The sequence below is a fragment of the Pundamilia nyererei genome, unplaced genomic scaffold (assembly GCF_000239375.1).
Source record: "Pundamilia nyererei isolate P.nyererei 1_Seehausen unplaced genomic scaffold, PunNye1.0 scaffold00010, whole genome shotgun sequence".
In the NCBI taxonomy this organism is placed as follows: Eukaryota; Metazoa; Chordata; class Actinopteri; order Cichliformes; family Cichlidae; genus Pundamilia; species Pundamilia nyererei.
The window spans coordinates 445,999-467,214 of NW_005187411.1; the positions used below are offsets into that span (position 1 = coordinate 445,999).

At 39.7% G+C, this 21,216-nt stretch overlaps 4 protein-coding genes across 5 annotated transcripts in view; 2 read left to right on the top strand and 2 right to left on the bottom strand.

Annotated features, from left to right (window-relative positions):
* The first annotated feature begins 332 nt into the window (after nt 1-332).
* On the top strand, nt 333-4,924 carry LOC102195735 (rab GTPase-activating protein 1-like, isoform 10). Its single transcript, XM_005723698.1, has 8 exons — nt 333-566; nt 1,412-1,492; nt 1,648-1,758; nt 2,017-2,121; nt 2,220-2,303; nt 2,385-2,456; nt 2,684-2,950; nt 4,438-4,924. The coding sequence occupies exons 1-8, from the start codon at nt 456-458 to the stop codon at nt 4,666-4,668; spliced, it is 1,062 nt and encodes a 353-aa protein (XP_005723755.1). The 5' UTR covers nt 333-455; the 3' UTR covers nt 4,669-4,924.
* Nucleotides 4,925-5,172: 248 nt separating this feature from the next.
* Nucleotides 5,173-8,058, top strand: ebi3 (Epstein-Barr virus induced 3). The gene is made up of 6 exons (XM_005723699.1): nt 5,173-5,497; nt 5,690-5,804; nt 5,947-6,016; nt 6,697-6,814; nt 6,938-7,101; nt 7,716-8,058. The coding sequence occupies exons 1-6, from the start codon at nt 5,392-5,394 to the stop codon at nt 7,869-7,871; spliced, it is 729 nt and encodes a 242-aa protein (XP_005723756.1). The 5' UTR covers nt 5,173-5,391; the 3' UTR covers nt 7,872-8,058.
* Nucleotides 8,059-8,145: 87 nt separating this feature from the next.
* Nucleotides 8,146-10,220, bottom strand: odf3l2a (outer dense fiber of sperm tails 3-like 2a). The gene is made up of 5 exons (XM_005724081.1): nt 10,172-10,220; nt 9,694-9,804; nt 9,425-9,541; nt 9,122-9,263; nt 8,146-8,491 (listed from the first exon to the last, which is right to left on the bottom strand). Exons 1-5 carry the CDS (start codon nt 10,218-10,220, stop codon nt 8,146-8,148), a joined length of 765 nt encoding a protein of 254 aa, XP_005724138.1.
* Nucleotides 10,221-13,907: 3,687 nt separating this feature from the next.
* The window catches only part of crlf1a (cytokine receptor-like factor 1a), a 21,410-nt gene continuing 14,101 nt past the window's right edge, over nt 13,908-21,216 (bottom strand). The window contains exons 5-9 of one of the 2 annotated variants that reach the window (XM_005723700.1): nt 18,720-18,877; nt 17,526-17,600; nt 17,351-17,444; nt 14,831-15,015; nt 13,908-14,717 (exon numbers count right to left, since the gene is read on the bottom strand). In XM_005723700.1, the coding sequence (XP_005723757.1) occupies nt 14,694-14,717; nt 14,831-15,015; nt 17,351-17,444; nt 17,526-17,600; nt 18,720-18,877 (536 nt within the window). In that variant the 3' untranslated portion in view covers nt 13,908-14,693. Of the gene's footprint in view, nt 14,718-14,826; nt 15,016-17,350; nt 17,445-17,525; nt 17,601-18,719; nt 18,878-21,216 lie in introns of both variants that reach the window. The other variant, XM_005723701.1, reaches the window with a different exon arrangement.

Below are 21,216 nucleotides of genomic sequence, written 5' to 3' on the forward strand. Positions count from 1 at the left end.
TCCCTCTCAGGTTGGTTGTAAACCCTGTTGAACCTGTTACCGCCCGAATACCTGTAACACTGTTTTTCCTGAAACAGTAGGCAGTTCTGACTGACTTCTAACAAGGATTTAAGCAGAGCTACATTTTACCTTTGGCGTATTATTCTGTTGCTCACCTTTGGACTATAAACAGACTTTCCTTATCCTCGAATGACTTGGACTTTAACCTGATATTTCCTGTTTATGCTCAAATACTGGACTTGCAACCATCATCACTGCAAGGAAAAAGAAGGTGACTGCATCGCTATGAACCCGCTTCTTTAATTCACTTAAGAGACAGATTGTCCTTCAGGCCTGACGGGATCCGCATTACTTCTCGTGGGTCTGTTTAAAATTGGAACCTCGACGTGCAAAAGCTCTGACTGTTTACATCTGATTGAGCGGAGGCAGCTCTCGTAGCTGCATATTTGGACAAGATGATGGAAGAGGTGTCCATGGTCAATGCTTACGATGCCCATGCAATCGAGCAGATGAGCGAGGAGGAGATTTTTGCCTGTCTAGAGTCTGAAACGGGACCTAAATTCACAGTAAGTTTCTTTTTCTTTCAGTTTGTGCACTTAGTGACAACAGCTGAGCTATTTTTCTTCATAATTCAGCAGTGAAGTAGTAGAACATGAGTCTACATTTACTCAAGTACTGTCCTTAAGCAGATTTGTACTGCCTGTGTGTATTTCAATTTTTAGATGTCTACATTTTAGAAGAAATATTACACATTTGGCTGATCTATCCAACAAGGCACTACTTTTATCCTCTACAGCAACAAAATTCTTCTTACTTGTTAATGCATATTAACAACCTATTAATATAAATGATTATGTTAGTAGATTGTAACACTCACACACTCATTTCAAGTTGCAGATTATCCTTATTTGAATGTTGATTAGGAGCAAAGCATTAAATGGGTGTAGTGCTGCTCTTAGCTTGCCTCTACGGGCCTGTTTGGGTTTGATCTTTACAATATTTCTACATCTATTACACGAGCAACTGGCTAAACGGTAGCTGCAAGTACAATCACAACACATAAAACATTCCTTTGGATGTTTTATGGATGGATTTTAATTCCAGAAAAAAAAGGGAATGATTTCTGGTTGTTCAATTTAGATATCTGAGATATGGAAATTGCCATTTCAGACTTCCCTCTACTATTATTCCCTCAGGCATTCTAATTTGATCATTTCCCCATGTGCTTATTTTATCTTATCTTGGTGCTATCTCCTTCTGGATCTCTTTCTTGGGCTCGTTCTTGATTTGTCATGCTCATCCCTCATCCGGCACAATATCTGTGTGGAGGAGATAGCTTTCTTCAGCTCACTCAAATATGACAGTTTTTCTGCGTTGTTATATTTAGTGCATTTTGACTCTCTGCCATTAGGTACCAACAAAGAAAGCTAAACTGAAGGAGTGCCGGCTGCAAATAATGGATGACGAGGAAGACAATTTGGACAAATATGTGGTGGGGGATCTTTGTCTCTAAAGTCAGTCCTAACATTCTTCTTTTGCTGTGATAAGTGCTCGGATCAGGTTCAAGTTATTTTCTTATTCTTTATCTAAAATGTCTTTTTTTTTTTAAATGCTGAGACTTTGATAGATTGTTTCTGTGGTTTGCAGAAGGAAAACCGTCAGCTTCAGCAGGCCAGCCTTCGTCTGGAGCAGGAAAATGACAATCTGGCCCACAAATTGATCACCAGCAAGGTGGCCCTGAGGAACACTCTAGACAAGGTACAATTAATTACTGCCCTTTTCAAAAGGGTAGCGAAACCCCACAGGAAATGAATAAAGTGTAACCGTAATAGAATAATATATTTGGCGTTCATTTTACATTTCATTAGAATAGCACAGTGATTTTTTCTTATTGTATTATTATTAACTTCTGGTATTGTGCATGGCCCTGCAGTTATATGCTACATCGATATAAAAGTTTCATTCACAATGAAAGCATAATATCCTGAGCTGACTGCTGCGATTGTCTCTTTGCAGGTGGAGGACAGAGTGGACGAACTAACCAAAGACCTTATGGAAACTAGACAGCAACTGCAGATCACAGAAGAGGAGAAAAGAGGGAAAGAGGAGGAAGCTGCCATGGTGAGATTTAAGTTATTCATGCTTCCTCATAATCATTAGAGATTTTGATATTTAACTGCAGGCATAACTGAGCGAAGGAATGTTATCTTTCATTATAGCTGAAGGAAGTGTTTCGGAGAGAAATAGAAAAGGCCGAGCAGAAACTCAAAAGGTCGTCTGGTATCATTGCAGACTACAAACAGGTACAGAGAGTTTCTAAAATCACTACATTTCTTCTGCTGATGTTTTGCTTAATTATGTTAAAGTCGTGATCTTTGGCTCAGATCTGTTCTCAGCTGACAAACCGCCTTGAAAGCCAGCAAGCCGCCCACAGAGAGGAGATGGATTCACTTAAGGTGAGGGTAGCACTCTTCCTTTGGAGCTTTGCTGTCATCTCTTCTTCTTTTATCTCACCTCTTGCCTCCGCCATGCTTCATCTCAAATCCTGTTGTTGTATAAAATGCTTTCAACCTTTCTATTAACTCATCAGTTACTCAGATTATCTATTACATATGTCACGTTTGAGAGGAAAAAAAAATCTGTATCATTTAATTTTTGCTACACTTTTTTTTTCACATCACAGAGTGCAATAAAAGCTTGCTCCCACTGTCAACACATCATGAATTCAGATGAAACGTCCGATATAGGTCGGGACTCAGAAACGGCTGCGCAGACGGAAGATCAGAAAGTGATTGAACAGGGCGTGGAGGAGAAGGATGAAGATCCCACGCTGGAGGAGCAGAGGAGGAGGGAGCAGGAAAAGGAGCTCCTCAGGGCTCAGATTGGGGAATTGGAAAAGGAGCTGGTCCAGACCAAACTCCAGATGGTGGAGGCCACATGCAAAATCCAGGTAAGACCAGTGAATCAGACCAGACTGGACCATTCATAGATACATATCTTGATTAAATCTCTGACCTTCACAAATATCTACAAGCATTTAACCAAAACATGCACAAATTGTCAGTGTTTTGCAGATAAGAGGATATCTGGATATACTGTATGTCAGCCAATAAATGGCAACAAAATGCAGCAAAGAAATGTTTTTGTCATAACATGGGTTAGTAGTAGTTTTACACTATAAAATATCTCTCTCAGTTTGCTTCTTGGTCACAGTTAAGAAAAATCAAGGAAGATCTGGATAAATATTGGTTGCCACCCATCCAGTTGTCCATCCATTTATTTTCTTCCGCTTATCCAGAATTGGGGTGAAGTGCTAGCAGGCTAAATAGGGTTTTTCTTTTTTCCCATTTCCTGCTTGGGGATACTGAGCCAGTTACAAATATGATGAGATTCATAATCCTTCCACCATGTTCTGGGGTGTCTCCCTGGATAGATGGATAGACGTGGCCGGAAAACCTGATGGGAAAGTGCCCAGAAGGCATCCTGATTAGCTGCTCAAACGACCTCAACTGGTTTTTTGAGCATAGGGTGGAGAGAGATCAGTGGCATTCAATAAAAAAAAAAAAGATTATTTTATTTTAAAGTGGTCATTAGCATGACTGTGAGCTCTGCTACTCTAGTGCTGCATTAAATCTGGCTTTTTATAGGGAATATGTTGACACCTGACCTCTAATAAAGCTGATATGATATTTTTACTAAGCATAAGCCCCTGAAGACAGACAACAGGACCAGGTTCTGAGATATTGTCGCTGTTCCAGTAAAACAGGTTTGACAACACTGGAAACTGAAAGTTACAAAGGAACATTTTCAGGAAGAAGTAGCAGAAAACAGAGACTTCAAAAGCTGACGGGAATTACCCCGGATCATTTTTGAAGTCATTTGCTTCATAAATAACACAGAAATAACATAATGGGATAATCCTGACGAATGCTTCAAGATTCATTACTTATTACTTTATTACTTTTAAGTATTAAAGTACTCTAATTACATATCTAGCATGCTTAAAATAGGCATATAAATAAATTGCATTACTTCCACAATACATTATCATAATTCTACCATATTTAATACGTGTGTTTTTGTGAGCTTTTGAGATTTCTAAATCATCTGTGCAACTTTTTTTCCTGAAAAATGTAACTAAATTGTTTCATGGTTCAGGATTTACAGGGTTGAAGTAATTCATAATGGTGTCCAGTTAGTGAATTATTTAAAACTAATCATTACAGTTAAATTCAGGTATAACTCTGACCCATAATAGATTAAAAACTTGAGTGTTAATTTGCCAATAATCATATGAATTGGCATTGTTATTTAAAACTATTAAAAGTATTTTGATAATTTAAAAAAAAAAACATAAGTGCATATTTAGTAAAAACATAGTCAAATTAATTGCACAATGCAGTATTTGCAGTCATACATCTGTGTATCCTCATGCAGGAGCTGGAGCACCAGAAGGGAATCCTGACCAGTGATCTGCAGGAAGCAAAGAACAACTGGATCAGCAAGGCCTTCACCTCGCTGCGGACCTCCAGCGAGGGGCTTCACAGTCTTAACATACACAAAGCCGGGACTCACAAAATGGGTTGGAACGTCCACAGTGCCTCCCTCTCTGGATGGAGCCCCAAGAAGCTATCGTGGCCTCACAGAGTCAATCGAGAAAATGTCTGAGAGCTTGGACTGTGAATGCGCAGATGACATAAAACTGGACACTAGAGGGGGGTTATACCTCTGCTGAAGTATGACTTTATTGCCTGAGTGATAACCAAAGACTGTATATACAGAATGACTTAAACCTGTACCTGCTGATTCCTAATTTGTGCACTAGATGGCAGTCAAGACACCATGAGCTGAGGAGAGTACCAGAGAGCACTGACAGTTGATATGAAGTAGGGACTTTCTTGGCTTTGCTGATTTTGTCTTTACTGATAAGTTTCTTTGCATATTTGTAAATCTGTGTGAGTCTCCTGGAGACCAGTATTTTCGTTTGTGCCATAAATGCACCATTAAAGAAGTAACCACTTCAAAAAAAATTCTCTTTCATGACGTAAGGAAACCTTAATCAGCATGCAGTAATTCATAACTGTTCAGTTCTTATAAGGAATTTCCTGTGCTGTGACTTCTCTTCCTCTTTCGCAATGACCTCTTTGGCTTTTATACCGCGATCAGCTGCGAGGCGCTCAAATACACAGGGTAGGCGAGACTGTGAAGCAACTTGTTATTGCTGTACTTTGACACAAAGACAGGTGTAGATCTGCAAGGAAAAGGGCAAAGGACAAGGGAATAACAGAAGAGAGTAGTATTTAACTTGGGCCCGGGGTTGGGAGTTGACTGTAACATTTCTAAAACTACTTTGAAAAACTGCTCTTGGCGAATAATCCCTCCTTTGAAGCAATGAGGGCTGCAGTGTTTGGTGGTGGCTATGTCACTGTGATTCTACTAATTAGCATTGTTGAAAGTCAAGCACTGGACCTGCTGAGAGGAGCTGGAACATCACAGAGTGAGTGCTAGTCTGTGCTTGACTACATGTTTCCCACTTTCACTTATTCTTTCTTTCTTTCATGTTATGTTATAATATTATTCTCAAAGTGATACCAATACAGATATTAAATTTTGTATTTTTCTTTATTCTGTATTTCTGTCAGTGTTTATGTTTTGCACTCAGTGACTAAATCCAGTTTTTCCCTGCCAGATCCCCTCTCCGCTCCCAAGGTGCACTGCTGGTGTTCGAGCTATCCGAATGTGACGCTGTGCACCTGGCCTAAACCACCCCACTTCCCTACCACGCATTACATTGCTACATACAGGTAAGTCTGTGAATAGTTTTAGTGGGTGCTGACCCAAACCACTGACCCCTTTTTAGTAGAAGACACTCTACTTAACAAGTGTCATTAAATAGCCTTTTTTTTTTCTTAAATGTGTTTATGTGTAAATGTTTGTGTTTACCAGTGAGAGACATAATCGGGCAAGCACCAAGGAATGCCATCTCCTTCCACCCGGCTCTTCATCCTCTGAAAAGGTACCAGTTTATAACCTTAAGAGATCATCTCATATTGTCTGTGCATCTAGGAATTTTTGGATATATTCTTGTCTGTTATGAGCAAAAATCCCTGGATCCTGAGACTGAAATCATGCATCATGCATAGTGTGGAGGGAATTTTCAGTCATGGGGTGACCTTAACCCATAGGTTTGCGAACAGCCAAGAGAAAGGAGAAGAGGTGGTTTCCAGAATTCATGCAACAAAATTTAACTCATTTAGATAAGTTGTACTATATATATATCAGAAATCAGAAAGGGTTTATTGCCAGATGTTGAGCAGGTTTACAACATTAGGAAATTGCTGCGGTGCTTCAGTGCAACATACTGTCATAAAAATATAAAAATAAAAAATAAAAAAAGACACTCTATATATATATATATATACACACACACACACACACACATACTGTACTGGAATGATCCACAAACCTGACGGGACAGGCTGAGTTTTGGAAAATCCCATTTCTTTTCTTTTCTTTTCTTTTTTGGAATCATTTCAAGTTTATCTTGTGAGTCTGAGGAAACCAGGGTCTCAGTAATTTGTGATCTGTGGTTGATTACTAATTCTGATCATCTCGAGTGCTCGTCATTTTGTGAATTCCCCAAAGTTTTCTTTCATCGTCTCTCTCTTTTTCTGTTTTTTTTTCTTTTTTTTTCAGTTCTGGATCTGCCAGCTGCCCAACCTGAAGCTTCTTACTGACTACATCATCAACATCACAGCAGTTCATTCTGGGAGAAGCAGCTCCCATCTAACAAGCTTCATGCTGGAGGATATAGGTGAGAAATGAAATTACACAGAATGTGGTCAAACTTCACTTAGCTTCATAACCCAATTCCCGTTTTTATCTAAACAAACAAACAAAAAAACAATTTAAAAAAAAATCTGTTCTATGTGTTCAGTGAAACCAGATCCTCCCGTTGATGTCCGGGTTTCCCCTACTAACAACAGAAAGTTGTTGGTTGAGTGGTCTCCTCCACCTACTTGGACCAACTTGGCAATATTCCCCCTAAAATACCAGATTATCTACCAGTGGGAAAACAAGGGGATCCGAAGGTCTGTTAATGTAAGTATGATTTTCATCACACCATATTTGCATAAAAGTGTTGCAACCACAAGTTTTGTAAGCAGCACATCACACTTAACGCTCACACGGATATCACATGTGCAAGTTCAAAATTACCCAAGCTTTTTTGAAGCAACCTCGAATTGCTTTTTTTTGTACTTGTTGTTTTCCTAAAAAAGTTCCCATCGTCTACAGGATCCAGTTTTTCATTTAATCATTTAATCATCAGTAGCTTTTCTGTTTCCTTTTAAATATTACAACACTCATTAACTTGACTTCAAGTGTTCAAAATTGTGTGAAAATATTTTCTCATAAACTGTTTTTAAGATGTTGGTCATGATTTACTGAAATTTAAAAAAAAAATGTGCATCAGCACATGCTGTAACTGATTTGAAAGTATGACTAATGATGGCAAACACATTTGCATTATTACTAAACTCTTCCATCCACTTTCATGAAACGGTTTATGATTCATCAACTATTTATAAGTCCTTTACTTCTATTTTAATATGTGACTTAAAGTAACCAGTATCTTTCCCCACTGGGCTGACTTGTAGCCTCCTGATGTTAACTATGTATTTTTTTACACATGTATCCTATATTTTCTCCTCCAGCTGGGTCCTTATGAGAACACCACAGTTGAACTGAAGGCCCTGACCCCAGGGAGGCCATACCTGTTCCAAGTGTGTGCTAGGGAGCTGCTTGGTCTGGGCAAATGCAGTGACTGGAGTATGCCCGTGAAGATCACAATACCAAGAAAAAGACTGTAGGAAGTTCCACTGACTTCCTTTTTTTGTTTACCCATTTCCTGTTAAGCTTGCACTGAAGTAAACAATGTCATTTTCTGGTATTCTAACTGCACGAAAAATGCAAACACAAACTATTTATATTTTGTTTTATTTATTAAAGAGTATTGTAAATGGATATCATGCACACAGTTTACATTTCCAGTTTAAGTCAGTATTTTTTTATTATTGTTATTTTGTAACAGTGTTGTCAAGTCAAAAAGAATAAAAATAAGGTGTCTGAAGCAAATCCTCATTGTCAGTCAGTCACATTTACCACAAGTGGGGTGACAAACTCAGAGTGTCTGATGCCCAGAGTGAAGGATGGTGGTCTTGGAAGGTGCAAATGAAATCTCTCCGGGCTGTAGGCGCCAGGGCCAGGAATAGCAGAGGAATAATTGGGCCTTTTAGTCCTCCCCTGCATGGTGAAGGACGGATGGCGATGACGGTAAATGTCCGGGTTGGTGCTGTTGTATTTTCCTGGTCCGGGAGTTGTGGCGAGATCTTCAGAGGGAGCGCCGACCTTCCTCCGGGCTGAGAAACTGTAGCTGGCACTGGAGGGTTTGTGAGGAATATGATGTCCCAGAAGATTAGGAAGACTGTAACTGGAAGATTGACGAAAACAATATAAAGGTTAACAGGAGCACTGAGTGTGATGTAAGATGGTAAATCTGGTGTTATTCTCTGTTTGATTTCTAAATTCCTCATGCTGTCTTGGGCACCTACTCCCAAGCCCATTCTTCTTTCCTAAAAAACAAAGGAAACCATATTTATCAAAGACTGTGGACTTAGTAGGAAATGGCTGAGGTGGATATAGCAGGCTACCCCCTCTAAATTTAGGAAACAAAGGAGCTCAATCAGACGCTATTAAGCAACAACCTCTGAGGCTGGGAATGATATTCAAAGCAGAAGTGCTTAAAAAGTTGAGGTTCCTCAAATAGCCACTTAACCCTTACTCCGTATTAGAGGCAATCTTCCGTCTTGTACTGTCGAACTTTAGAGCAGAAACAAATATAGTTAGAGCCTAGTAACAGTGGCTGCAGGTTTTAATACTCAAGAATGCTCAAGAAATCTGGGCACAATTTTAGATGAATTAAAGCCTAGATTAACACTAAACGCTAACTTGAACAGCGTTTATGGATACTAGAAGGCTTAAGCAAAGGGACCAACAAGCCAAAGGGTGATGTCACACCACTTTCATTGACCTCTAATCTACCTCTCCTCCTCGCCTTTACCTGTTAGGTGAGGGTACAGCATCCACAGAGCGGTATCTGGTTCGAGCTCCAATGATGTGTGATGGAGGTCTGCGGTGGCCATTGAGGGGCGGAGCCTTCTCTGGACTGTAGGCTCCGGGCCCGGGAGTCTGGAATAGGTCACCTAACATAAAAGGAAACTAGTTTGAAATTATTCCTTTATTTTAGGGGGAAGATGGATGAATGTGTGGATGGACTGATAAATGGATGGATGACTAATGCTTGTCCAAATATCTGACATCAATCACACAGGTTGAATGGTTTTTCCTTCTTTTTTACCTTTACTTCCTGTGCGCCCTCCTCTGCCCAAAATAGAGTAAGATGGCGTTTCCATGCTGCCAAACCGCGTGACCTTTGATCCAACGTGATACCTCGGTCCTGGGCTGGAATCCACAGAGACCACTGCAAACAAGGCCAAAAACCATCAAAGTGCTATTCCTTTACTTTAACTGCTCCAGCTTAGCATTAAGTACTTCTTTGTAGCACTCCTTAGTCAACGATTGGTCCACTGAGGGCAAGTTTACCAGAACATACATAAATAATTGACAACTTACTGGCACTGCTCATACGACTGTGGAAGGTATATGCTGCACTTCTGGGCTTGGTGAAATCATGGTTGATGTATCCAACTGTAGGGGGCAGGCTGTAGCGTCCAGGGCCTGGGCCTGACAATGAGTAGGTGGAGGAGGAGGAGGATGGTGGTGAAAATGATGCAACAGATTGCACTCCAAGCAGCAGTATAGCACACCCACCGCTCTTTGGCTCCGGCTGCATCGTCTCTGATGATTTCCATATGGAGCTCTTTGACTTATTTTCTATGGTTATGCATTTTAACCTACTTCCTCTGCTTTTTGGGGAATGGATTCTAAACAAAGTAGAAATCTCAAACAAGTGTGGAGCAACGACTGTATAATGCTGTGCAAGATTTCATAGCAAAAACAGTTCAGCTATAATACAGTCCATGTGGATGCAAACACACACACACACACATACATAACCACACATGCAGGCACACACATTTCTCAAACTGACCTCTTTCTCGAGCAGAGATAATCGGCCGTTTCTTCTCCGCCTCCTCCATAGTCTACCGACCACTTTCTTCCCTCTCCTCGGCTTTTCTTTTTTGAGTCCACTGTTACTTCAGACACATCCTTTTCTTACTCCTTTTCTTGTGTGGCTCTGTCCAGGTAAGTCTCGCAGGCTGAATTATTCATTATCATGAGGTAAAGAAATCCTATCTTGACTGAGGCCCTGATCTGCACAAACTTGTTGTCAACCTTTTTTTCTCCAAGGTTCCTCAGGACAAATAGTTTCTACCAAATAGACACTTAAAGAGCTCAAATAATTGTTTAGCATGTAAATCTAAATGTGAAGTGCTCTGCTGAAACACGATCTTGAAGTGATGTATAATGATCATGTTGGTAACGTGTAATGTAGTTAATTTGTAACACTATTCCAAAGTATTTGGTTACTGTACTGCAGTATTTGTCTTCACTCATGTATGTATGCTCAAGTGACAGCATCTCAGTGGACATGCTATTAAAGCGAAGGACCTTGAACATTCCTCTGCAGCATATTGATATCTAAACATTAAACACTAAGTTCTTTATTGAACTTGTAAGGATATTCATGTGAGTACAAATGCTTGCAAATTTTATGTCTGCACTTTTAAACAGGGGGTTCTTCTTATTGACACAATTTTATTTGAAAAGCCTTACAGGCCCTCTGCAGTATTTACGTATATATTCAACAGCAAAAAAATGTGGGACTGACCAAAAACATTGTTCAGATTCAGATCATTCAGATTTCTTGATGTAATTTTTATTAGTACAATAAATTTCACAACGAATTAGGAATTTTTATCAGCAAAAGGTTAGAGGACCTTTTCTGATTCCCGTTTTCTGCTGCTGTTTTTGTCCTTAAAGTCCATTTTCCCCGATTATTTATGCACTTTAAACTAAGAGTTTTAGTTTTATTTAAATAAATTACAGTATTTCTTCCAAGACATAAGATTTCTGTCATCGTCCCAGGTTCTAGTGTTGCATTTGTTGAGTTTTCGGTTCCTGTTTTGATTTTGTGATTAATTCGGGTGTTTCTAATATTCTTTTTTTCTGATTTCCCTAAAGTTTCCCTGGCTTGTGTCCATATGTCTTGTACATTAGTGCCATTGTCCTTCTGTGTTTACCTGTCATTTTGTTATTTCATCTATTCATCCATGAATAATGGAGCCCATCCCAGCTGTTACAGTGCCCTGAACAGGCTGTCAGTCGATCACAGGATTTTTTGCCCAAAAAGCACAAACAAAAACAATGGCATTAAGACTTAAAGTGTCACTGCATGAGTGGCTTCTTGTTTCAGCTTATCTCTTAATCTGGTTCCTGTCTTACTTTGATAAATCACATTCTCATGCGTCCTGATTTTATTTTCTTGCTTTTGTTCCCTTCCTTGGTGTTTGTCAGCCCCTCCATCATGGCAGATTGTGCCTACATGTGTCCTGTCTGTTGTGCTCGCTTGCTCATGCCCTTTGAATTTGCCTGATGATTTGGATCCCAAAAAGTCTTGCCTTGTGTCCAGTATTTGGTCCTCAGTACTGTGCAAGGAGAACCACAGCACATCAGTATATTAATATTTATATTGAACTTATAAAAGGTTGTGTCAGTGCACATGAGAACAATGGATTTACAGCCACAATTCCCATATCACTGCGGGCCACTGTGGCTACTGAATTAGCACCTAGACACCATCTGAAAAGAGTCAGCTGTGGCAGAAGTTCGGAGTAGGATTTAGCATCTGGCATACACATATAGAGCTCCCCATTGCTGACATTCAGGACCCTAGACACTGGATGCAGAGGTAACTAAAGGCTTGAGAGCAGAGCCATGACCAAGAAGAACTCCATAGTTAAATATTAAGCACTGCTGACTGACTGCTCACAGGCACAGTAACAAGATACTGCTTGTCAGACGAAGATGAACTCACAGCACGACAGAAAACACAACCAGCGTCTCAAGTTTCCCAGATAAACACTGACACCATGTAACAAGCAGGGATCAAAGATGCTACTCGCTGTCGAGCTCTAACATGGATTCATTGGTTCGATGGAGACATAAGCTTGTTATTGCTTGCTCTGCACTCTTTCACATGTGCTATTTGTAGATTATACAGCCAAGAATCAAAGGAAAAACAATAAGATGTAGTAAGAGACAGGTCCACTACATGCGTAGCACTTTTTGTTTTTACTCTCAATCATCGACTGCCATGCTCCATGTACGCCACACCTGTTTCTGCTTGTGAACATTTTTATTTTGTACACCTAGTCATTCTGACTCATTTAAGGTGTCTTTCTTTTGTGCTGCTCGACATACTTCATCATCATTCTTGAACACTTGGCGTTTACAGCCCAGCGTGGTTGATGCACATGTTTAATATGTGAAGAACCTTTATTTGTAATCTTTTTATACATGTACAGTGGTCCCTCGCTATAACGCGGTTTACCTTTCGCGGATTTTTTTGGTGCGATTTTGCGTGCTTTTTTTTTTTTTTTTTTTTCTTACAGCGCATTGAGTTCTGCGTCCTGATTGGCTGTAGATCATTGTCAGTCAGTCTCGTGCTGTGTCTCCTGTACAGTACAGAATGCGTTCAGCTTGTCAAGTTAACATAAATCTTCTATGCTAGCTGTGTGACTCTAAAGTGCTGTACTGTATGTTTGCAAGTTTTCTCCCCAACAAACACAACAATTTTGACGAAACGTTTTGCACCGTCAAAGGCAACCGCGGGCGCTTTTGGTTTCATTCTATAATACTGGACTTATTTTTCTACGAATGTTTTATCATTGAGAGTTTAAATAAGAGAGAAAAGTGTAAAAATGTTCGTGCCTGTCTGAGAAAAGTGTATAAAGTGTGTAGTGAGGGGTTTTACAGCCTTAAAACATCTATAATAATTGTAAAAAATAAATAAATAAAGTTGGCTACTTCGCGGATTTCACCTATCGTGGGTTATTTTTGGAACGTATAATTCCCGCGATAAACAAGGGACCAGTATGCCCACTTTTAATTGATTTTTAATTAATTAAACACCTTTAATGGTTTTTTTCAGTCTGGTTTTGTTCTTACTTGCACCAGATTATATATTTTTTATATATATATTTTTAATTGTGATTTTCTTTGTATAACTTTCCTAATACAATCCACCCATCCATTTTCTATCTAGGCCTATGGGGGCTGGAGCCTATACCAGCAGGGCAGGAGGCAGGGTACACTCTGAATAGGTTGCAGGTTTGTAAAAGAGCACATAGAGAAAGTCCCACATTTATGCACTGCAGTGCATAAATTTAGACTCACCACTTCTAAAATGTATGTCTTTTGGACTCTGGGAGAAAGCTGAGACTAAACTGGAGAGCAGCCATACAGGCACTAGGAGAGCATGCAAAAACAGACAAGGGCCCGAGCTAGCTAGTGGATTAGAAACTAGGACCTTCGCACAAGGCAAAGATGACACTGAGCCGCTCTTGGCTAATATTCTGTATTCCCGTCAGTCCATCTGCCTCCGCTTTAAAGTACTTTGGGTCAGCTCCATTTTCACCTCTTATGCACTGTGGAGTCAACATGATATGTTATTAAGAATCCATATGATGTCTATTGCTTTGTTTTGTTTTTTATCCACCTAAATTTCCATTTGCATTTTGGTCATCTGATAAGGTGCAGAGTTGTGTTTTTCAGTGCTTGGCGACTCTGGTGTGCAGACAACTATTTTCCAAACCCTGGGTTTCTGACATCATTTTATAGAACAGCATCAGAGTGATAACAACTTCAGTCATTGTACAGTCTTTACTAACTAAACATAATTTAAGAATTAAAACATAGCTTTATACTTTAAATATGCTGGTACAATTTAGTACAAAAATAAAAGGCAGAGAAATGCTTCCGTACACAAACACCATCACGTCATCAGTCACTTACTGACACTCAGAAACAGAAGAATCCTGAGTGAACCAGTTTGGTATAGTATCCAGCTATATAACAAAGAAGAAATTAGAAATACTGTATGATAAGTTACTTTTGCCTTTTACATGGGGGCCACGGTGAAGGCTGAGGTGGGAGTATCCATTGAAGCTGAACCGCCACTAGATGGTGCTTTGGATCCACAGGGGAAAAAAAGAAGTCCAAAATGTAACTGAATACTTCTGATCTGTTTGCCTTTTTGCACACAAATACAAAAGTATTTACTATAATCCAGGTTATTCATGCAAATGTGTCATTTTTGAAAGAAGAAGGTAGTCCAAATGGTGCCTCTTGTGATACCAGCATGTCTGTGTCTGAGTTCACCTTCCTTACGTTGACTCAAAAAGTTACATAAAGGAAGAATATCCCACTTTTTCTTCGGATGTCCTCTTGTGGCCACAGCTGGTAGCCGTACAAAAAATGTCCGGAGCAAACTGTCTTTATAATTCTGATATATGAATACACTCTCTTTATCTCATATACACACATAATAACGAATCACATTCACTCAGTTCTTTTCTTGATTTGTTTTCTGCTCGTAAGGACAGCGTGTGCTATGATTTATCCCCTTGGAGAACCTGCAAAAAAAATCAGCGTTTATAAAACAGTTTTAGATTTCCATGTATTTGTGTGAGCAGCATGTGTACGCGTGCATGTTTGTGATTTGATTGGAATGATGATGCTTACCTACCTGGTTGCGAACTTTGTGGGATTTCTGCATCAGCACTCTCCATTGGTCATACAACTTCATGGACATGCTGCTACAACCGTAGGCGTGTTTCCGCACCCAGCCGAAGAACTGCTTCAGCTCCCTGCGCAAGGTGGAGTTGGAGTCTCCGCTGGATTTTGAGTCGCAGGAGCCTGACATCATTCTCTCTGCAGGGAGGAGAAACCAGTAAAAAGGTATTAGGCATAGAAAAGGAGTGTGTGTGTGAATGAAGCTTGTAATAAGAAAGTGCTTTGAGTATTCAAATTGAGTCGAAAAGCCCTATATTAAGTACCAGTCCATTTACCATCTGACAAAACTTTAGTATAGACCAGGGGTGGGCAATCTCAGTCCACGAGGGCCGGTGTCCCTGCAGGTTTTAGATCTGATTTAAATGGCTAAATTAGCTCCTCAACATGTCCTGAAGTTCTCCAGAGGCCTGGTAACTAACTAATCATGTGATTCAGGTGTGTTGACCCAAGGTGAGATCTAAAACCTGCAGGGACACCGGCCCTCGTGGACTGAGATTGCCCACCCCTGGTATAAACTCTTATCAGCACATTGCACATTGGATAAAAACCCCTTGGATGTCAAGAGACACTTTACACTCATTGGATAGAAGTTCCTCAGTCACAGGGTTGGCTTCCCCTAAAGTAAGGGATTAAAGTGGGTGGGATTGATCTGGAACAGCATTCTGGCACTTTTAATAAATGAGTAATCAAATCTGAAGATTAGGCTGATACATAATGCCGAGGGAGTTAAATGTCTGTGTTGCAGTCTGGCATTGCTTTCAGCTGCCAGCGTGGACACGAGATCCCACACCCCACTTCACCCTCAAATCAGTTTTTAATTCCTGTGTTATGTTCACCTGAGGTGTCAATGTTGCGTCTGCGGTACTTTAGCATCTAGCTAGCACTGCAGAAGGGGAGCTAGCATAAAGATGTAACTTTTCAGTCAGCGCAGGTGTTTCTGTGCAGCATCTCATGCATGGTGTCTTGGACGCTTAATGTATTTCCCAAGGAGAGGAAGATAAGGACTTTTCAGCAAGTATTATACTTTTAATGTCCTAATTCATTCTTTTTTCATGATGTGAAATCTATTTCTAAACAAAATGAAGCAGGATTTTGTGTTATTCAACATTTGCATTAAAAATATTACGTTAAGAAATTCAGTACAGTTTAATAGAGGCTAAACTGGTTAGTTTTCATGCTATGAAGTTACAGTAACGCAGGGTCAGTGTTAAGTTACATGAAGGGCAGCAGATAACAATTTGAATTCAAGCCGATGATGCTGATGAGACTCATTCACCAAATTTTTACTTTTATACTGGCTTTATCCCGTCTAGACGTCAGAAATCAGCCATACAGTTTATTTAACATCTCCTTATATCAATTTGAATTCAACTGGATGCACCTGGATAAATCAAAAAAGCAGCAGTGATTCAACTTCTCAAGAAGATGACTTATTTAAAGGGGCTTAACTGAACCTCAAATGATCAAAACACATGCAGAAAACATCAAACATGGAAAGGTCATACTGTGCGTGCAGCAAAGTAAGGAGCTGCTGCTGATTCTGTTATTGTAGCTGTGGTGCTGGTATGGTAAATGGTAAATGGTTTGCACAGTTTGAATTTTGAGGTTATACACTAACAGTTAGTGACTAACTGTATATTCTGGGCTTATGCCATGCAAAACACCAAGGCAGAATTTTCACCTGGCTCAAATTTGGGGCTGAAAGTTTAAAGTAGTTATAATGGCAAAGGGAAATAAGCAAGTAATGCTCCAGTATGTTAAGAATCTGCAGAGCAGTACTCAAGCAAATGCAATTTTTCACTGTCAAAGACTTTTAAAAAAAGACAGATGAGTGACTGAAAAGACTTTGAGGAGAGAAGGGGAGACAGGATTAAACCCCCCTCCCTGATTTGTGCTTTTTCAGCTTGCCCTTGCAGAAACCCTTCCAGAAAATGGAGAAAAAAAAATCAAGGTTTTATGAACTGGGTTTTGTTTTCATAGTTGTGGTCTTTATTCCGATCAGTTATGATAACATTTTGAACAGCAGTTATGTCTGGGGAAGAAACAACCACAAGTGCTCACTACTTTGTGAACATGAGTAATGTTTTTTGAATTTTTTGTTGGTTCTGAAATTGTTTATTTTACAACCTATTGCAAGTAAAACATTATCAAAGTCTGGTTTGATTTTGTAATGTCAGGTTGGGCAAAGATTGCATTATGTTACATTGATGGTTAGGTTATTATTTTTTATTGTCTTTGACTGGATTTGTCTAACATAAGTAAAACTGCCAGTGCTATAAAAAACAACCTGGAAGACTGACCAAGAAGTGTATAAAACAGTACCACTGAGACATTGAGGCTGCCAGTTTTCAACAGCAGGAGCGATCTGTGGGATATGCACCCTATGATGCCTTAAAATGCTCTTAAAAACCTCAATAATGGACAAAAAATGACTTCTGAGTGCCCTTCTGACTGTGTACGAGTGTGTGCTCACCACTGTGGGGTGTGGAAGCAGCAGTCGGGTGGCTCCACTCACTCCAGATGCCAGCCTTGCGAGAACCGTAAATGCCCACGGGATTACATCGAACCTGGAGAAAATACATCATTAGAAAGGCTGAAAGCTACTCTGAAGTACTTAATCATTACACATCGAGACATATCCAACGTACCTGGACGAAATATACCGTTCCAGGTCTCAGTCCAGCCAGTCTACAAGAGGTCTGATTCCCAACATCCTCCATCACCTACATGACAAATCAAAGACACAAACACAAAAGCGCTGAGCGCTGGAGGTCTGACCACAGTATTAAATACCAATGGGCAAAAACTAAAACACAGGACCGAATCAAGATGCAGAAAACACAACCGCAAACCATGTACAGACCCAAACATGCATGAACCTCACATTGTTTGGTGGCTGCTGATCAGCATGTTTATGAAACTATTTTAATGTAACCGTGCCTGCTGGGTAAAATCTGTTCTCTATTATTTATTACAGAGCTGGATATGCTGGGACACACACACAGCAGCGCTTACAGGTACTCATGCAAACAGCATAACTGAAGACAGGCAAATAGAGAAGAAGAAAGGCACACATGCTGCAATTAATAATCTTGTCTAATAATCCTCACTTTCTCTCTGGCATCAGTCTATAAACACTTGTTAAAAAGGACTCAAACAAAAAACAGAACATGGAAATTACTGGCATCAAAAGTCTAATGATGTGATGTGGGGGAGCCAAACAGGCAGAAGTTACAGCTGAGCGTCTTACAGACATATTGAAGACATTAACAGCTGAGATGTATCCCTCCATTCCTCAGCATGACCTCATGATTAGGGCTGGTTCAGAGGGAAATGGTGCTTTGTTTTCACCATCGACCCTTTAAAACCACTCTGTGTCGAGACTCCAGCTCTCCTCCTTCAAAATCATATCATCCCTCCTCCGCCTTGCTCCACTCCCCGCCTTTTCTTTTTCCACTTTGCGAGTCAAGACTTGCTTATATTACATCGGTGTAATTCCCCCTTAATTACAGGAGAATCTTCACTCTTACCCAGAGGAAAATGATTTCTGGGAAGCACCATCTGCGCGTCTTAAGGTTTTACACTGTGTTTTTCATTCATTAAAGGCTCGTGCGGAGTTACACATACAGTGGCTTTGGGCTGTAGCTTCTAGATTTATGACTAATGAAAATTTTTGACCAGCCCAACTATTAACTCATCTGGCAGAGGAGGCCTCAATCAGGCTACATCAGAGGTGATTACAGCACAAGGATGAGAAACAGCTGGGACAGTGCTGCTGTTATACAGAAAGAGACAAAGAGAACAGATTTGCATCCTTATAGCTATGGATTCTTGTCCTCTACCTTCCAGTCTTGGCTGTCCTCCAGCCTGTAGCGGATTTGGTATTTGGCCTGAAACAGGAAGTCTTTGAGAGCAGGCGGGGCCTCCCAGCGAACGCTCAGCTGGTCCTCCAACTGCCCGACGCGACTGACGGTCACACCCGATGGAGGGTCTGTGGTCACTGGAGAAGGAGGAATGGCATCAGGACATTAAGCATCACATGCAGAACTGATAATGAAAAACATAGTGAATATATTTAGGTCCTGTAGTGCAGGTGGAAACTGCTTCAACATCTGCACACAAAACGTCTGATCAGTGGCATGCCACATGATGTTTATCCGTTACTTTGATAGTGGCAAACATACAGAAAGTGCAGGAAGACAGAAACAGAACGCGTGGATGTAATGGTTCCATCTTTTTATGTCTTAACCAACAGTTAATAGCTGTTCATGAGAGATTACCCGACTCATACATTTGATTCCCTGCTGTAAGCTGTTGCCTGTATTACTAATGTATGTGTTATAAAGAAATCAAGATAGGAAATAGTCTGCTCTGCGAGAGAGGCAAATACTGCCTTGATTTTTATCAAATAGCTCTAACAGATGCTGTGGCTGACTAGAGGTTGATTTGAACCACTAATCTGAATTAAAACATTAATGTCACAAGCATTTTTTCTAGTAAAACAAAGCGTATTACAACAACAAAACTCTTTGCTTAGGGCCTTTTCTCTACTTCCTTATGTTTACACGACCAAGCAATCCATTCGATTTCAATTTTAAGCAGTAGGAGTGATGTCTTTATGTGTAACAACACATTGAAAGATTGCTCAGTGTTGCCGGAGGTTTGAGGTCTCTAGGCGCCTTTTAGTTTTGCAGAGTTGACTTGTGTGAGCTGGAAGAGGCATGTTCATCTGACAACAATTATCTTTTCAGCAAACAAACATGTGGTGACTGAGCATTATATTAACTTTTCTCGTTTTGGGGCTTTTGAGATCATTTCAGTATCTACTTCAGCTCCTTTTTTTCAGAATGCCATCATTGAATAGCTAGTAAATAGACAAGCTGATCAGAGGGAAGAAGAAGAAGAAGAAGAAGATGGGAAAGATTCAGTGCAGGAAAAAATGGGAGTTGACACAAGAGGCTTTTTTCTTGAGAGAGATTATACAGTAAACCTAAGAGTAAAATAAGCTTACTAATACTTTAGTGGACACACATAGGGCTCAATGCAATTATAGCCAATGACATCTGCAGATGGAAACAGGTTTTGTTAAAGTACACTGTAAAAAATACTTCCTTTTGTACAGGAAACTTTACTGTTAAAGTCTACCTTCTGTACTCTGCAACAACAGTTTCTTACTGTATATAATATTTTTAAACCTGTATTTCATATAAGCTTCACTGCTTTCTGGCTATCATTACACTGTAAATGTAACTGCATGTGCTACGGACACAAGTCCTGGGCACTTGATTTTATCCACCTTTGGCAAAGGGACTGAAAATACCTGCATGCAAAGATGGCCCAGTGCTTTTTTCCATATATCATTTTTCTTCTGGCTCATATGTCCACAACTATAAGAACGGTTTATAGGCGTATTCAAGACACTGAAGATGCACGCAGGCTATATGCAACTATAGGGGTCTTGACCAAACCATGAAACCACACAGAACATCCACAGCAGTCAGACTAATTGCAGCACAACGGAAATAAACACGAGAACATGTGTAAAATAATGATTTGAATGTAAACATTTATATTCCCATAAGTTCTTGCGCTTGCCAAAGAAAAATATTTCATTATGTGCAGTAGCTTGCTCTTAACTTCTTTTCCTCAAAGGCATCAGACGTTACAGTATTCGTCCGCATTCACCAAAAAACAGTACATTGCTGTAATTTTACACCAATTTGTTGCAGTGTTTTAACTGAAATAATTGATTTTATGCCACGGTTGATAACAAATGTATTTCTTTCACAATGCAAAACCAACATTCGACATGGGTTTTTGTGTCATTTTCTTGAAATGTGAGATTTCTTTTTTCCAGTTACATAATAATAAGGACCAAGGAGATCATTTTCTTTCTTTTGAATCGTGTTCTTCTATCCACTAAGTCATTTCCTTTGGATTTACTCAATAAAGGTAACAACTTAAAAATCAACAGAGACAATTTCTTTGTCCCATGTTAAACTTCTAGAAAAGAGTGTTCCTGTTTCCTCACACTGTGATTGTTAGGCATGTGGCAAAAAGCAGGGCTCGCAGGACTCGAGGCTTTAAAATAACAGAATATATATTGAATATGTGAATATATATAATACAGCATCTTTGTTCAAGATGCTAGAATTGAGCATAATTTAAAGTTATGACAGTAAACTATTGTTAATCGAAAAACTCTTTTTAACATCTATTTAAAAAAGAAAGACAAATGTTCCAGTACTAACAGATAAAACACACTGGGGCAATAACAGAATGATAGAAAAGTGTCAAATTGTTAGAAGAAAATGCTTATATATATATATATATAACACC

What these genes read in the sequence shown, in the direction of transcription:
- LOC102195735 (XM_005723698.1), top strand. Translation starts at nt 456, where the DNA reads ATGATGGAAGAGGTGTCCATGGTCAATGCTTACGATGCCCATGCAATC. An exon ending in AAGAGGAGGAAGCTGCCATG is followed by an intron (nt 2,122 to 2,219) that starts GTGAGATTTAAG and finishes CTTTCATTATAG; the next exon opens with CTGAAGGAAGTGTTTCGGAG. An exon ending in AGGAGATGGATTCACTTAAG is followed by an intron (nt 2,457 to 2,683) that starts GTGAGGGTAGCA and finishes TTCACATCACAG; the next exon opens with AGTGCAATAAAAGCTTGCTC.
- ebi3 (XM_005723699.1), top strand. Translation starts at nt 5,392, where the DNA reads ATGAGGGCTGCAGTGTTTGGTGGTGGCTATGTCACTGTGATTCTACTA. An exon ending in CATTACATTGCTACATACAG is followed by an intron (nt 5,805 to 5,946) that starts GTAAGTCTGTGA and finishes TGTGTTTACCAG; the next exon opens with TGAGAGACATAATCGGGCAA. An exon ending in GGATCCGAAGGTCTGTTAAT is followed by an intron (nt 7,102 to 7,715) that starts GTAAGTATGATT and finishes TTTCTCCTCCAG; the next exon opens with CTGGGTCCTTATGAGAACAC.
- odf3l2a (XM_005724081.1), bottom strand. Translation starts at nt 10,220, where the DNA reads ATGGAGGAGGCGGAGAAGAAACGGCCGATTATCTCTGCTCGAGAAAGA. An exon ending in TATCTCTGCTCGAGAAAGAG is followed by an intron (nt 9,805 to 10,171) that starts GTCAGTTTGAGA and finishes ACTCATTGTCAG; the next exon opens with GCCCAGGCCCTGGACGCTAC. An exon ending in CAGTCGTATGAGCAGTGCCA is followed by an intron (nt 9,542 to 9,693) that starts GTAAGTTGTCAA and finishes CCTTGTTTGCAG; the next exon opens with TGGTCTCTGTGGATTCCAGC.